Here is a 17,901-nt window from a genome sequence, read left to right on the forward strand (position 1 = left end):
ACAAAACCTAGTGATGTAATGCAACTTAGAACAGATTCAGTTCTAAGTTGCCATCTATCATTTATATTGTGAGGTATATTTACTGACTTATTAAATTGTTAGCAAACTTGTTGCTGTTGATGGATTCTCTGTAAATGCAATTAAAAGAAGTAATTTTATAAGACAGGCAATACTAGTCAAAGAGTATTCACTTCTTGCAAAACCTAGTGATGTAATGCAACCCCTCAATGTCTGATCCAAAATCATTTGTTTTGCAATATTTTATTAAGAATTCCAATGAAAAAAGTGCAAAATGTAAAAAGTGTGGTCCTACATTACTGTGCCAAGGCTGGTACATAAGTGGGTTAATTTGGCATTTACAAAAGAAGCACTTAATAGATAAATTGACTGAGTCAACAGGCAGTGGAATTTGTAAGCACATAGCACTTGAAGAAAACACTTCTATAAATGTTTGTTGTTTGTTTGTTATTTGGTTTTTAGGAGCATCAGCAACTAAGGCCATATTGCTCTGGGAATATGCGGTGGTCGTTCCCTTGACCTTTCTGCATCCTCCGTATTTGGTGGTGATGGGCTCGAACCCCGGTCTAATCAAGAAGCGTGTGCTATGCACTGCTGCTCCTTCCCACCTGGCTACGGAGGCGCCTTTCTATAAATGACAGCAAACATTATTAACATATTTCACTAAGAAGGAAAAAGAAACCTTAGAAGAAATTGTTAGCAAACTTGTTGCTGTTGATGGATTCTCTGTAAATGCAATTAAAAGAAGTAATTTTATAAGACAGGCAATACTAGTCAAAGAGTATTCACATCTTGCAAAACCTAGTGATGTAATGAATGTCATATATAAACAATATGATATCATTGACCAAAGTTAAAAATGAAATTTCTGCAAAGAAAAAAGAAGGATCAAGGTTTAGTACATCTCTTGATGAATATTCGTCTTTGAAAAATAGAAGATACCTAAACGTAAATGTTCATGTGGATGAAGCCAAATTTTGGAGCTTAGAAATGGTACAAATTATTGGAACATTTTCTGCAGAATTATATTTAGTGCCAGTATGATGATTAAATTTGGAAAACTAGTGGGTTGCGAACATCATGTATGTTATTCTCGTGGAATACTTCTTGCTGTATACGACGTTCTTTATACCAAAACATGCTTTGATTGATATTAAAGAAAAGCAGCCTCTAATCACATAAACATGAGTTAGGTGAAGAGTTGAGCATAACTCATGTTTATCTAAGTAGATAAACATGAGTTAGGTGAAGAGTTGAGCATAGCAATTGACATTGAGGAGCTAACTGCAACTGAGAAAATTAATCAAATTGCCATCAATGAAGGCATCTACAACATTGATGAAGAAAGCATTAAAATGGTCCCAGATATTAATGAAACCTCTCAATAAGGTTAGAAGAACTGTAAGATTATTTAGAAAGTCGCCACTCAAGAATGAAATTTTACAAAATTATGTGAAAGCAGAACATGATCATGAAAAGATGTCAATTTTTAATTCCAAAACTCGGAACAGTTTATTGGCAATGCTTGGGAGATTTTTAGAAATAAGATCCGCAGCTGCCAAAGCTTTGATTGATATTAAAGAAAAGCAGCCTCTAATTAATGAAGAACTTGATGTGCTTATTGATATCAAGTCCTACAACCAGTAAAAACTGGCGCAGAAAAATTGTAACCATGATGCAATTTTGCTAACTGTTGAGGGTGTATTTGCTTTTAATAATTGATGAGCTAATTCAACAAAAATCAGGATATGCCAAGAAAATATTTGGATTTGGCAAGAAATACCACTTTGGTTGGATTTAGTGTTTAAAAATTGGAAAAATATATGAAACTTGCAAAGCTACTCCTGGTTTGTCTACTTTACCAAATAAGAAATCATTATTTGAATCTGTAAAGATGATATTGTCAAGGCTTTTGAATGAAGGCGAATCACACTCTAGCTCTTAACATTCAAAAGAAGAGGAAAGTCAAGAAATTGTATAATCCATGACACTAAAAGACAAAAAGACAAATTAAAAAGTAGTAATACAATCAAAGGCAAAAACTATGCATCATTCAACATTTTCATGTCAGGCTCAGATTTTAAACAAGCATTTGAAAAAAAAAAAAAAACTGTTATTATTCTAGACAACTGGGAACAGAACTTCAAACATCATGAATTTATTTGATGTATTGTAAACCATTCCTCCAACTTCTGTTGGAGGAATGGTTTACAATACGTTGAATCAGAAAGAGCCTTTTCTGCAGCAGGTTTATTTATAACCAAGCTGACAATTCATTTAAGTGATATCAATTGTTTGTTTTTTAAGAATATTATTTAAAATAAAAATAATCCTTAGCCTTTTAATTGTCCTTTTCTGATGAATTGCATGATAAAAATTGTTTAATAAATAATAAATAGCCACCACTGATGGTGAATACAATTCAAGTATTTAAATGTATGAATAGTCATCTAGACATAAGTAATTAATTTTCTCAATTCTAAAAGGGAATTGTATCGCCAAATAATAAAAAAATTACTGTTTTCTTAACATACCACCAGTTCCTGGATTTCCCTGAAATCCTGGGAATTATCTTCTTTTTTCCAGGATGAAGAAAGGTGCATACAAAGAGAAACCCTAATTCTTATATAACATAAACCATAGATCTTCCTAATTAATAATGCTTATCTAACTGAGATAAAACAAGAATTTATCACAATTAGATAATATTTCCTTTAATTCTGAAATTACAATTAAATTAAATTACGCAATTTTTTTCTTTATTTTACCTTTACAATATACATACCTTGTTTTGTCAGTAATCTGTGCTTGCATCATCTTCAACTTGGCTGGTGGAATGTAAGCACCTCCAGTCCTTGTAAGCAAATTATTTCCAGAGGTGTCATCCTTTTTTTTAGTTGTAATTGATTCTGTTAAATGTGTTGTATCATTTGCACTTTTATTACTCTGTTTTTGGAGTCTGTCCTCACTATTATCACGTCTCACATAATTTTCACTTTTTTCTAGTATTGGATCACGTAATTTGGAATTGTCAGCATTCTTAAACTGTCTGTAATTCCACTCCTTTTCTTTAGTATAGGTATCATCATCTCTTGGTCCAGCACTAGTTCTCTTCATCCTAGAATTACTTTCCAAATTCCAATGTCTTCTCAATCTATACTCCTCTTCTCTTTCTCTATCATTCTCTTCACCATCACTGTAACCATCACTTCTTCTATCAATTCTTCTATCACTTCTTCTATCAGTTCTAGAAATGTAATTATTTTCATATTTCCTACTTCTATAGTAGTCTCTACTCCTCTCAGGTGACTCCCTTTCTTTAGATATATCCCTATAACTTCGTGAATGTCTTTCCCTGTGTTTTGATTTTTCCTTTGTGTGGTCCCTCTTTTTATCTGAGTAAACATCTCTTTGCCTGTCAGGAAAATGATTCTGATAATGAGGTGGGGTAGAGTCAATTAATCCATCACCCTCAGGATGAAGAATTAGGTCATCACCAGATGAACAAGAATCACTATTGTAGTCATTAACAAGGCTAACAGGTGGTGGTGATTTAGTAACAGATTCATTTCTAAAATGTTTTCTTCTATAATCTTTTTTCCTGTGAATATCATCAAAATTTTCAGAGATATTTTTCTTTGTTCTATAGTCACTATGCTCTTCAGTAATACATTTATCTTCTATTACATTTTTTGGACTTCTGTGCCTCCTTTTATGCTGAAATTACAATTAAATTATATTACACATATTTTTTTTTCCAATAAAATTTTTCAAGATTATGATATCATAATTTATTATGATAAATCAATGAAAAACTACAATTACTAGCACATATGCAGAGAAAAACAAATATTCCCACAATTACCCTGTTCAAATTCTTAGTGTGCTGTATTTTATTTTATTAATAAAAAGATACACAACAGGTAACCATTAACAGTGTATCTGAGATCAGATCAATAAACATAATAACAATAATATGAAATCCAACAGGACGATAAACATTGATATAGATTCAAACAATAAAAGCATATGTACAAAAGAGGATTGTATTAAGTTAAGTTACCGGTAAAACAAGTAATAATTAATCCGTTGGAGAATAGAAAAATAATATAACAAATAATAAGCTACAATAATTAGATGTGAGCTAGTCACTTTGCAGTTTAAGTGAAGAGGCAAACTTGTGGATGGAGTTCATCAGTGATTGGGAGTTGTCAAAGAAGTCAATGCGAGAGTCATTTGCTGATTTGCTGATTCTGTTCAGTGGACTGAACTTCATTAAGTCCGTGTTGGCAGAGTCAAGGCGAAACGGTGTAAGGTTCCTGACTTGTCTACAGGGAGCATTGAAGTTTATTTTACTCAGGATATCAGATGCTTCATAAATTCCAGTGATTACTTTGGCTAGGAGGGCGATGTCAGCAGTAACTCTTCTAGTGCACAGAGGCCTTAGATGAAAGTAATCACACAGCGATTCATAATACACTGAGTGATAGAATAGAGGATTGTGGTACGTAAGGTAACGGATAAAGTTTTTTTGGACTGCTTCAATTTTGTTAATTAAAGTCTTTGTGTGAGGATTCCAGATGGGGGAACTGAATTCAAGGATTGGCAGAACAATAGTTTTATAAAGGATAACCGCATATCTGTAGTTTTTGAACTTGTATGTGTTCCGTTTGATGAATCCCAGTGTTTTGAATGCTTTGCTGGTGATTTTAAGGACATGGGCATCGAATTTAGCACTGCTGGAAAAGAGAATCCCTAAGTCGTTAACTTGGTCACACCTTTCGATGATCACAGAGTTAATACTATACTTCGTATTCATTAGTTGTGGAGATCTGCAAGATGAGAAAGAGATAACTTTGCACTTCGAGGGGTTAGCAGACAAGCCATTCAGAGATAGCCACAGAGAGAATTTATTGAGAGCACATTGAAGTTGTTGAGAATCGGTAGTCTCCTTCACTGCTGAGTAGATCTTAAGATCATCTGCATAGAGAGCAACTTGAACATTGGAGGTGTAGATGAAAGAAGGAAGATCATTTACGAAAACAATGAAGAGAAGAGGACCTAAGGGAGAGCCTTGTGGTACTCCGCTTAGTGGTATAAAACAGTCTGAGTTCACTTGATCGATGATAACGCTCAAGGAACGATGCGTAATATAGCTGCGTAGCCATGAGAGCAAAGGGTCACGGATGCCATATAGCTTAAGTTTTTCCAGAAGTTGTTCGTGCGGGACTTTATCAAATGCCTTAGATATGTCTGTGTAGACTGCATCAACTTGTAGGTGGTTATCAAGAGCTTCAGAGGTGTATTGCCAGAAAGGAAGTAAATTTGTGACTACTGACTTGCCACTGCAGAAACCATGTTGATTCTGATCGATAAAAGGCTTAAAGAATTCGAAGAGATGTTTGTGCACTGCTGTGTCGAAGAGTTTAGCCAGGCTGTTTTGCAAGGTTATGGGTCTGTAATCGCATACGTCATTTTTATCACCTTTTTTGAAAATAGGAACTATATTGACCTGCTTAAAGTGCTTAGGATACTTCCCCAGCCTGAGAGACAGGTTGAAGATCCGCAGTATGAGGGGTTTCAATGTAGTGACAGTCCTTTTCCAAAATAAGCCTGGAATGTCATCTGGGCCTCTAGTATAGTCATTTTTCATGCTTTTTAATGCCGAATTTAAATCTTCATCAGTGATAAAGAGATTAATGAGGATATCATCTTTAACAGGTGTGAAGTCAGGAAATGAGGCAGGTCTCAATGTATCATTTGTTTGAATTCTAGAAAAGTGTTTGGCAAACTCTTGAGCAATACTGAATTCGTCAGATAAGAGAATTCCATCTGCGTTTCGGAGTTGTAACTTTCTACTGGTTATGTTCTTATGCTTCATGAAATTCCAGAATGGTTTGATATCTCTGTGAGTAAGCAGACCATCCTGAACTGACTCTGTATACATGTTGTAGGAGTTTAATATGAGAGTTTTCACTTCTTTGCGGAGTTGGCTGAATATTTCATAGTATTGACTGTCACCTGTTTGCTTATACTTGTTTCTGTAGAATTCTTTGGATTTAATTTTACGTATTAGTTCACTGTTATACCAGTGCGGGTAGGTAGAGCGTGCGGTAAGATGGGATTGAGGAACAATGTCAGATATAACTGAATGGACACAGTTAATCAGGTTGTTGGTGAGCACATCGATGTCATCCATAGCGTCAGCGAGCTGCTTGTCTACGTTTCTTAGAGCTAGGTTGAGCAGAGGCCAGTCAGCCTTTCTGAAATTGAATCGAGGAGTACGGGAGCTGCATTTGAAGTTATGAGAAGTCACTGTGATGTCAAAAGTAATTGGTGAATGATCCGAGTGAAATATGGGGTTGTCGGTGTGAACATCTATATGAGTAGAGGAAAATATTAGGTCGAGGTAGGCATTTTCTCTGGTTGGAAAGTTGCAAATTTGTTCCAGACCATAGCTGTGAAGCATATTAAAGAGAGCCCTAGTCTGCAGTGATGGAGAAGAAGATTCTAAATTGGCCATTTGACAGTTAAAGTCACCCAAAACCATTGCTATGTCGGCAGATTGAATTAGTGGGAAGATTGATTCCAGCGAGCTTTCTAAGTACTGGAGGTCTATATTAGTTAAGGGAGGTGGAAAATAAAGCAATACTATTAAAACCTTTAACTTGCCAAGATGAAGAAGGCAGTATACTGATTCAATATTTGTGAAATTTGATGCAGTTGCACAGAGTATATGGTTAGAATGTATAATAGCTACTCCGCCTCCACGAGATCCTCTGTCCTTTCTATGGATTGTATATTGTCCATCTATAATCTCCTGATCATCAATATCAATGGAGAGCCAGGTTTCAGTGAGCAGGTAAATGTCGTAAATATGTGAGCCTTGGATTGCTCTGAAGTGGTTTAGGTTGCTAATTATACTCCTGCAATTCTGAAGGTAAACACTGAACAGTTGGGATCTGGGGATTCTATGACGAGAGGAGAACGTAGTATGTGTAGAGAGCAGGGTATCTGATTGCTATGCCTGTGGAGAGGAGATTTTGGACTCCCTTAATGGTCTGTCCGTGAAGCGTTTTACTAGAGCCCCTGATAAAAGGGATCTTAGATTCAACACTTTTTCTGTTTGTGATGGAAGGCATGTTATTATAAAAGATGAGTAGGCGGGACATCGTGTCTTCAGAGAACGGACATCTACTCCGAAACCATATTCTTCTTTAATTAGGTTGATAAGATCTTCAGATTTAGTGGAGGGTCCAAGTCTAGAAAGAAAAATTCGGTCTTTTGTGGGAATAATTGTGATATTATACTTGTGTTTGAGTAACTGAGATTTTTCTGCAGTAGTTACATTCTGTGTTTGATGAGTTATGGCTGGAAGCTTGGAGAAAGTACCTTGAGATATAGATGCTTTAATATTTTCTGACGGTTTGTTCTGTTTTGATCTTTGGTGCGATATTTGAGACTGGCAATCAGAAACAGGTTTACTCACTGTGGCGGCAGATCTACAGACAGGTTTGCAGACCTCATTAGATGTGGCAGCAGTTATTTTTGCATATGTTGCCTTAACTGATGTTGAAGAGGATTCTGCTTGGTGACTCTGAGCTTGTGAAATAGAAGTACAGACAGAACTGTTCCGCAGAGGAGAGTAGGTGGGAGGAGTGGTTCTATTTACATCAGAAGAATCATCTAACAGAGTCTGTTTGGCAATAAATTGCTCAGTTGAATGACTTGAATCATGAATGTTAGCAGGCTTGGGCAAATTAATATTTGCAGCAGTAGAAGTATTGAGGCCGGTGGAAGGTGAAGATCTGGTCTCAGTACTGAGGACATCGTCAGTTAATGAAGAATTCGTATTCACTTTGAGCCCATTGGTGTCGAGAGTAGGTTCAGAATTCTTCCTAGCTTCCCTTAAGTGGCAAGACATAACTGATGTGAGATTTTTAATTTGGGCGTTAATGTCAGAAATTTCAGCCTGTTGATTAGCTAATATTGTTTTTATACCACAAATCTCCGTGTATAGCTCGCTGTTTCCTTCATTGAGTGTATTAGAATCCAGGAGAATTTCAGAGTTTGCAGTATGAGGTGCGCTGATTAGATGAGTTTGAATGAGGATTTTCTGCATAGTGTTAAAGAGTAGTTCCTGGAATTCAGTTGATTGCAGAATACCAAAGGTTGGATTCAGAGTTTCCGTAGGGAAGGAGTTAGCGCTGAGATCTTCTGACAGCACAGATATATGTGTTTGAGTTGATGCATCTGAGATTTGATGCGACAACAAAGAAGGATCAGAGGCTTCATCCATGTACGATTCAGAGTCGGTATTTCTAGTTATTGGCATGATATTTGTCTCAAATGTACTAGAGTACGGCATTTCAACTTTGTTAGCCGAAGAGGAGGAAAGTGACTCAGGTTCCGTGCTGTTTGGCGTTGCAACAGTTATAGGGCTTTTCTGAGAATTTCTGAGTCGACATCTATCACAACAGAATGATTTCCGCCGACTTTTATTTAACTTTTTCAGGTCAGAATGTGTACAGTCATTGCATATTAATTGTTTGCACTCAATACATTGGACAATGGGGTCAGAGCTGGTCCCACAGATGGTGCAGACGTAAGAATTTTGACAGGAGGTAGTATTTGTCATATTGAATTCAGTTACTGTAGTTTTACTAGATAATTTAATATCACTACAGTTGTGGTTTAGCAAGCAATAGGCACTGTGACCAGCCGGTCGCCTTAGTTGCCCTGCAGTGAAATCCACAGGGAGCAGGGGACTAAGTAGGGAGGGAAGAACAGAGCGGCTAGGCAAAACTCTAATGCCTGGTCAAGGTCAAGTGTCTGTTGGACACATGTATAAGTTGAACTACAAGATAATGGCTGAAAGCGCTTGTATGGAGTAGCGGAATGAACATGCAGAAATTCATTTAATACTTATCTGTTGTCCGTTCAAATAATACAGTACTTGCACCTGGCAATCCAAGGGCCTATCCTTATGTGGTGGCACTAATAGGAACTTAATACTTTAAATAAAAAACACACAAAACAAGAAAAGTTTACGGAGCATATCATACAGACAGCCGGACACAATCATCCCCCTAGCGGAAGTGTATTCATTTATAACCAGCAAGTTTTTGATTATTGATAAGCTGCCACCTACTGAAATACTTTCAAATAAAGAGCACCACTCTAATAGTACTGTCACCTCATCAGAGAATGGATCTTACCATAACTGAAATTCAATCTTACAAAAAACAAAGTAAGGTGAGCTCAGGACATTCATAGATCCATTTCCTGGTGCTTAGGAGAGCAAAAAAGAAAAGAATAGCTTCACTATTTTACATGAATTTATAATTTTCCTGTGACTAATTTTATGATTGTAGTTTTTATAACTATCACTTGACACTATATCCAAGCTGTCAATCATATTTGCCATGACTTCCAACCACAGCCATCCTTTAAGGAAATCAGTTTAATTCTATCAACCATATCTTATCTAAACAATTTAAAAAAGCATGGTTAAATTTTTATGTTTCTAGGCAGTGTTAAATCCAGACTGCTTGCACCTGGGGGGGGGGGGGATTTAAACTGTGTATATTTTTTATTATCATTTAATATTTACATCATATGTATATATTACAAACAAATCTGTACATTCATAGATTCATTTCCTGATGCTTAGGAGAGCAAAAAAGAAAAGAATAGTTTCACTATTCTACATGAATTTATAACTCTCCCGTGACTAATTTTATTTTATATTTTCGTGATTGATATATTTTTTATTATTATTTAATATTTACATCATATGCAATATACAATGGATTCCGGTTATTTGGGCCACCAGTTAATTGGGGCAGCCGTTTATTTGGGGCAAATCTTAAAAAACAGAACCCAATAGAGAAAATAGCCAGGGTTTACTTCGCTTAATTGGGATAACATGCCGTTTAATTGGGGCAATTATCCTACGATTGTCTCCGACCATACCACGTGGTTCAATCGGATTTCTGGAGGTAACAACCATAAAACAATTAGCAGTCACCTGTTTATTGGGCTTTTCTGTTAGTGCAATCTATCATAAACGGATAGTAAACTCGACCTTATTGAATTTGCGATAATACCAACAGCTGAAATTGTGTGGGTTATTATGATGAAATGTGTTTACACTTCCATGAAATCTTCAATCATATAAAAAAATTAATTTTCAGAATCTTCTCTTCATTTCAATTTTTAAAGCTTCGTAACTTGTTACTCCGTTCTCACTTGCACATATCGTGTTACTTGCAATTTGTGTGCGCTGTGTTCTTTGTTATTTATTGCTTATCTTTTTACTGTTTAAAATTTTAACCTCCACCCACAAATGTCAGTGAACAGAAATGTCATCTAGTTAGTATGTACATATTACAGTGCGTATTAATTATTCCGATTTTCATGTATATTCTTCTGATTTTCACGTATCATTTAATTTTTTAATTGGTAAGGTAATAAAGGGTAAATTTGTGCTTAATATATCTTTACTTTTATAGCCTGTGGATAATATTCCTCCTATTTTCGCTAATTAGAATCGCTGTTTAATAGAATTATCAATTCACAAACGTGATCACAATGACCGGCGCTTACTACATCATACCGTCACTTACTCATCGTATAGTGAACGGTACTTTACTATGGTGAGTCCATCGTAACGTAATTTGATTGTACAATGAACCAATTGTAAAGCGGGGATCCATTGTATTTTTAACTATTTACGTGAAACTTCGGATAATTGGGGCAGCCGCTTAATCGGGCCAAAAAGAAGGCCGCCGTAGCCTAGTGGTCAGGCGTGCGGGTGCATAAGTGCAGGTGCCTTGAGTGACCGGGGTTCAAGCCCGTGACTGCTTGTATTCTGTCTATCTTGTGAACTCCTCTGATCATTTGGTCGTCCAGGAGTATAAACAGAAAATTTAATTTTTTAAATTTAAAATGCACTAGTCCCGATGCGTCCCAAATAACCGGAATCGACTGTATTACAATATAATATCAGTGTTAATACACCATAGTTTACCCATAAATTTGAACTACGTATGTAGTGTAATGGCATCGTTTTAATTGTATCTCATATTGTGGGTGCCTTTACGAGATAGCTGGTATTGCACTACTTCAAATAAATAACACTTCTCTAGTAGAGAAGATTACTGTTATTTATTTTCAGTGGATACCACCACCCAGACGATCATTTCAAAGCTACTTGGCTTCATCACGGGTGGGTGGGCAGGTACCCTGAAAATGCAACATACCATCACAGTTGTGAAGTTATTTCTGCAATATGAGAGATGCCAAATGGTGAATAAATAATAATATATTAGAAGACGAAATGCACAAGGCCTAATTTCTTATGGGTTTAGGTAATTAACTATATAATATCAGTGTAGACACACCATAGTTTACGGCGACGGGGCTAGCCGGGTGGGTAAAGTGCATGCCTGGCAACCCAAAGGTCGCGGGTTCGAATCCCGCCTCGGGCTTGGATCAGAGTAAATGCAAAAACTTTGGGAGGTGCATTATGGCCACAGAAGCCGATGTGCCAACAATTAAAAAAAAAAAAAAAAAAACACCATAGTTTACCTGCCCACCCACTGATGAAGCCAACTAGCTTCGAAACGATCATCTGGGTGGTGGTATCCACTGAAAATAAATAACAGTAGTCTTCTCTACTAGAGAAGCATTATTTATTCAAAGTAGTGCAATACCAGCTATCTTGTTGTGAGGTACCCACAATATGAGATACAATTAAAAAGAAGCCTTTACACTCATATGTAATTCAAATTTATAGGTAAACTATGGTGTATCTACACTGATATTATATAGTTAATTAACTAAACTCATAAGAAATTATGCCTTGTGCATTTCGTCTTCTAGTATATATTACAAAGAAATCTGTACATTAATGACTGTTATAATACGAGAATATGAGAAAACACAATAAAAAACAAAAGGAAATATTAATAGTCAGTTCACAAAGACTACATTACTGACAATAATCACAGCGTAATAATATGAAAATCACTGATTAAAATTCGCAAAAAAATCATATAAATTATAATCAAACATGCAAGTATTATAATAATCTTATTCTTCTTTGCATATGTATCAATCACTTAATTTATTAATTTTTCCGATAACTCATTCAGGCCTTCTAAAGAGTACCTTCATGCAATCTTGCAATATTACAGTACAGATACACATATATAATAAAAAGATTATAAAATGTATTGTTTATAGGCTGCAACCAAACCATCTTGTTTGCGGAAGAATTAGCCACAAGTAGGCGCTTGCTGTGAGAAAAAAATAAATAAAGGGAATGTGAAAACCATAGAGCAAAACTGCCGACAATTGAAATAGTGGCTGCAGTAAACTTCTCTCTCTGCCTAGACATCGTTTACCCCTTCCCCTGAAAGTAGCAGGACACTAATTACAATAGCATCCGTCACCAAGGAACCAATTCAGGCTGACTATTCATAGTCTGCGATCCAGTTGTTGTCTTGTTTGCGATATACAAAGAATTAGTTGCAAATAGACCATTTGTATGAAACACTATCAAGAGATGGTTTGTGTGAAAATAAAGGGAACCTGAAAACCATAAAATGAAAATGCTGACATTTGAAATACAGGCAGTTCTCACTTTACGAGTTTTTTTTCTCCAAAGTATCAACAAAATCGAAAATTTTAACATTAATTGCAAAAAATTAATGTTAAATACCGCATTTCAAACCACGCGCATAGCTAAATAATATATTGTACCCAGCTTTACAATATTAATCTGTTCCAGAGATACCATCATCATATCATGAAAATATCATAATGCGAAACCAATAACACGTTGTTTTTTGGTAATTCGTTCCCCAACCTCAGAAGTTGAAATTTTTGCTATATAATTCTAAAAGGTCGTTTTTATAGTGCAAATTATATTAGTTACCAATTCAAATCACTAAAATGCACTACACTTTCATCGTTATAATATGTTCTGTTATAAAAACTAATTTTGAACGGCTTTGTGACATTTTTCTGAAGCACATTTCTGGACGTCACGACCATAAAACAATTTGCACTTTCCAGTTTGAATTTTTCTGTTACTGCAAGCAATTATAAATGGGTAGTAAACTCGATATTATTGCCTTTGCGAAAATACAGATAGCTGGAATTGTGTGTTTTTTTTTTGAGTTATTATGGTGAAATGTGTTTCCCCTTTATTGAAATCTTCAATCGTATAAAAAACATAAATAAATTTTCAGAATCTTCACTTCATTCCTTTATTTTTAAGCTTCATAAACTTGTTACTCCGCGCAAATCGCGTTATTTGTAATTTGTGTGTTCCGTTAAAAAATTCTTATGCATGCTAGTGAAATTTATAAGGAAAAAAGAAGATTATCTTGGAAATAAATGACTCTTGAAGCATTTCTGAAGAAGAAGACTCCTTGTGCAGCAAGCCAACGAGTGCAGAGCCAATAATGAGTGATCAAGGAGTGTGCATTTAGTCGATGTGATGATGATGAAGAATAAACATTCTTTAACATTTGTAAGTCATAAATAATTTCTCTATTATTATAATTTGCTTGATTTTACAGTCTACATTTTAATTTCTTTGGATAAATCAATCATTGTTTAAACATAAACTAATTAGCTAACTAATTTCATTGTTCAGAACGTAACCCCTATTTTTAACATTATGTCTATGGGAATTAATTCCCGCTTTATGAGTTTTCGCTTTACGAGCGTGCAATAGGAACAAATTAACTCGTAAAGTCGAGAACTACCTGTAGTGGCTTTTAGTTACAATTTTTGAAGCCAGAAATATTGCCCATTTAATTATTCTGAAAATTTCGTGTCTTTTGAATTTTAGTGATTTATTTTTGCTGTATTCCACCCAACGAGTACCACACTTAGTTGATGTAAATATTTGTGTTTTATTTATTTGACATAAATTTATTTAATTCATGTTTTATGATTACAACATTGTGTAAATTGATAATATGGCCCCTAAAGAGTGCAGAAAGAAGAAAATTTCAATTAAAATGAAACAAAAAATGTGGCAAAAATTTCAACATTCAAGGTCTTTGAACAAATATTAAAATAAATATTGCTATTTTTTGCCGGGGTGGGATTTTTTTGTTTCCACCAGAGATGAAACACCGTTGGACACCCCCCCCCCCTGGATTGAACACTGTTTCTAGGTAGGGGTATTATATACCCCTACCTAGAAACAGTTGTCAGGATTGGTACAGATATGCTGGAGTAGTAATATCTTTTATGGAAGGCCAAGGTTAGCATTAGTAGAAGCAAGCTTATATAGCATAAGCCAAAAAAAAAAAAAAAAAACCCTTCCCATTTCACCCATCCATTCATTCCAAATGTTTGTCTAGTTCTGCCTTGAACTTATTTAAATTATTGACCTTCAATACAAAGAATGGAAGTTTGTTCCAACAATCAACCGCCAGCTGGCGAAAGGCAAATTTCTGCACATCTATTCTACAATATTTCCTCAATTTGAATTTATATCCCCTCAGGTGAGTAATCTGAGCAAGAGGAAGAATCCCATAAGCATTGAGCTTGTTCAAACCATTCAAGGCCTTATACACCTCAATCAGATCACCTTGATGATGCCTAGTCTCTAGATGCTGCAATTTACAGAACTTGAACCCTTTCTTGGTAACAACAGCCATTTGTTCCATTCACCAATCTCATTGCCCTTCTCTGTACTCGCTCCAGCAGCTCTACATCCTTCCTAAAATGGGGCCTCCAGACCTGCATGCAGTACTCAACTCAAGGTGTGGCCTGACCATTGTCTTATACAAGGGAATAATTACCTCCTTATCCCTGCTAGCAAAATTCCTGTATATCATAGACAAGACACCATGAGCTACTCTTGCAGCCTGTCTGCACTGCTAACATATTTCCTTCTAATATATAACATATCTCATTCTATGATATCACAGAATGAAATATGTTATATATTTGCAAATTAATAATGGGAATTGGTATCAGTAGTGGCAATGATGTAAGAAAATAAACTTATACAGCATCAGTAAAAAAAAAAAAAAAAAAACCACGTCCCACATTACTTGTCTATCCCCTCTAATAATTTGTCTAGTTTTTCCTTGAATTCATTTAAACTACCCATTTACACAATACCAAATGGAAGCTTGTTCGAGCAAACAACAAGCTGCTGGCTGAAGGCAAATTTCCACATCTATCCTGCAACGATCATTCCTCAATCTGAATTTATGCCAATTCATGTGTTGTCTGAACACACATGAATTGGAACTGCAATTTGCAGAACTGAAGCCTTTCTTGGTAAAAGCAACCTTTTCCCCCCTTATTAATCTTGTCCTTCTATGCATCCATTCCAGCAGATCCACATCCCGTCTAAAATGAGGTTTCTAGACCTGTATGCAATATTCAAGATGTGGCCTAACCACTGCCTTATACAATGGGATAATCACCTCCTTATCCCTGCTCACAAAATTCCTGAATATTATTGATAAAACCCCATGTGCAGTTTTAAGATTTTGATTAAGATACAGAAAACTCTCGATTTACCAGGATCGTGGGATCGGATTAACAGGGACACTTCAAGACTCCAAATAAAAAAATAATAAAAATTAAAAAATCAACCAAAAATCATAAAATTCAAGTTTTTTTGTTTCTTATTTTGTTTTTAGGAGCATTAGCAACTACGGCCATATTGCTCCGGGGATATGCAGTGGTCATTCCCTGACCTTTCCGCATCCTCCGTATTTGGTGGTCACAGGCTCGAACCCCAGTCTAATCAAGAAGCATGTGCTACGCACTGCTGCTCCTGCCCACCTGGCTACGGAGGTGCCTAAATTTCAAGTAGTAACTACAATAAGTATAAACAGATTTTTTTACAAGTCGTAAATAAGCGACAAGAAGCGGCATTATAAGTCGTCATTGGGAGATTAATGTACCAATTATCTTGCAACCCCCGCTGTCTTCACAACTGCTGCTCAAAAAAAAAGGAGAAAAAAAAAGAGAGAACAAATGTTTAGCTTGTTTTAGTGTGTCGCATTTAGTGTGTTGTGTATGGTGACCAAACCATACAGAACACTCAAAAAGAAAGGGAAACTATTAGATTTAAAATCGACATCGCAAAAAATAAAGGGAAGCAATGCGTTGGACACACGAGTAGTACGAGGTAAGTGTTTTTCATTTTTTATCTATAGGCATAATTTTTACATAAGTTGCTGAACATTTTTCGATACAATAAGTCCCCGACTTACGCAACTACAGATTTACGTACATTTTTTTTCATTCAATTTTTTTTTTTTTTTTTTAGGATTGTAAAATTTAAAACAACAATAACAAAAAAATAATAATAAGCAATCAATAATCAATAACGACGTTCACGGCACACACACACACACACACAAATTGCACAAGTGAGATATGGAGTAACAAGGAAAAAAATAGGAAAGAAGAGAAAATTCTTACAATTTATTTATTGTTTTTTTTTTTTATGTAACTCAACATTTCTGTGAAGGGGAAACACATTTCACCATAATAATGTAAAAACCCACAGAATTCCAGCTATTGGTATTATCGCAAATGCAATAGGATCGAGTTTACTACCCATTTATAATTAGATGAAACGAACAGAAAAGCCCAATAACATGGAAAGTGCAAATTGTTTTTATTGTTTTATGGTAGTGACCTCAAGAAATCTGCTTTAGTAAACTGTGAGCTCGTGCAGGGTGATAATAGTGAGTTTTCACCTTAACCCTGTGAAGTTCTTTACAGAAAATTTAATTTTGACTAAGAGAATAAGTGACAGCGGTACTAGTAAATCTACCAAGAAAAGGAAAGCAATCGATTTGGATCAGCAAATTAAACTAATAAGAATGTATGAAAATGGTCAAACATTAACAAGTATCGCACTGAATTCAGATTTGTCAATAATAATATAGTAGCAATATGTTATTAGTCATTCCCGAGTTACGTAAAACTCGACAAATTAAGAAGTCCTGGAACGTATATCTTACGTATGTCGGGGACTTCTATATTTTTGGATTAATCGGGAACTCGATTATCCGGGATTTGTTTTTTACCATCTATCCTGGAAACTCGAGAGTCTGCTGTATTTGGCAAGGTAGTTAATGACAGTAATTAGGGTATGCTTGTTGTAGTAGCATACCCTGATAACTGTCATTAACCACCGTGCTAACCTTCATATTATCTGCAAACTTAGACATTAAGCCTGATATGCCTTCATCAATATCATTAATAAATACTGAAAACAACAATGGATCCAGCAATGGGCCCAGGGGAACTCCACTAATAACAATAGACCAAGTGTCAAAGGTTTTTCTGAAATCTAAGCACATGATGCTAAAATTATTGGCAAAGGTAAAGAAAGCCAACACGAGAACGATGAGAAACGTCGGATAACTTATGCGGAAAATTAGTTTCCTGATACGGCACTCGGTCTGTTTGCCAAGCGCTGCTCACTCGATAAGCAGACGGTACGTATTATCTGTCTGGAGCAAAGTCGAGAACGATATACTGATTGACAGGTAGGCGTGGCAAACAATGTGCTGATTGGTGCACGAACACAACACACGATAACATCGGTTTAGTATCACTCAGAAGCACTAATGGTAACTTGCCCTAATGAACGCTTTCCATAATGGTTAAAAAAGGTCAGGTTACTTTTACTTGAATCCCATGGGAGCTTGAACCCCTCCCGAAGTGGAGGGGGTAACCTAACCTTTTTTCCTTTAGAATCAGACATATTTAGAAATACATTCATAAAAAAAAATTTTTTATGACTATTTTTAAATTCTTGTTCAATAATATGCCCAATGGTGAGAAAAAACGTCAGGTTACCTCCACTTGAATCCC

General features: G+C 35.6%; 1 protein-coding gene across 1 annotated transcript in view; it reads right to left on the reverse strand.

Annotated features, from left to right (window-relative positions):
* Window positions 1-17,901, reverse strand: part of ncm (pre-mRNA-splicing factor nucampholin) — a 178,289-nt gene that overhangs the window by 121,116 nt on the left and 39,272 nt on the right. The window contains exon 3 of the mRNA XM_090387908.1: window positions 2,804-3,735. Within this exon, the coding sequence (XP_090244034.1) occupies window positions 2,804-3,735 (932 nt within the window). The remainder of the gene's footprint in view (window positions 1-2,803; window positions 3,736-17,901) is intronic.

This window comes from Mastigoproctus giganteus, chromosome 13, assembly GCF_048544385.1.
Source record: "Mastigoproctus giganteus isolate SK-2022 chromosome 13, ASM4854438v1, whole genome shotgun sequence".
Classification (NCBI taxonomy): domain Eukaryota; kingdom Metazoa; phylum Arthropoda; class Arachnida; order Uropygi; family Thelyphonidae; genus Mastigoproctus; species Mastigoproctus giganteus.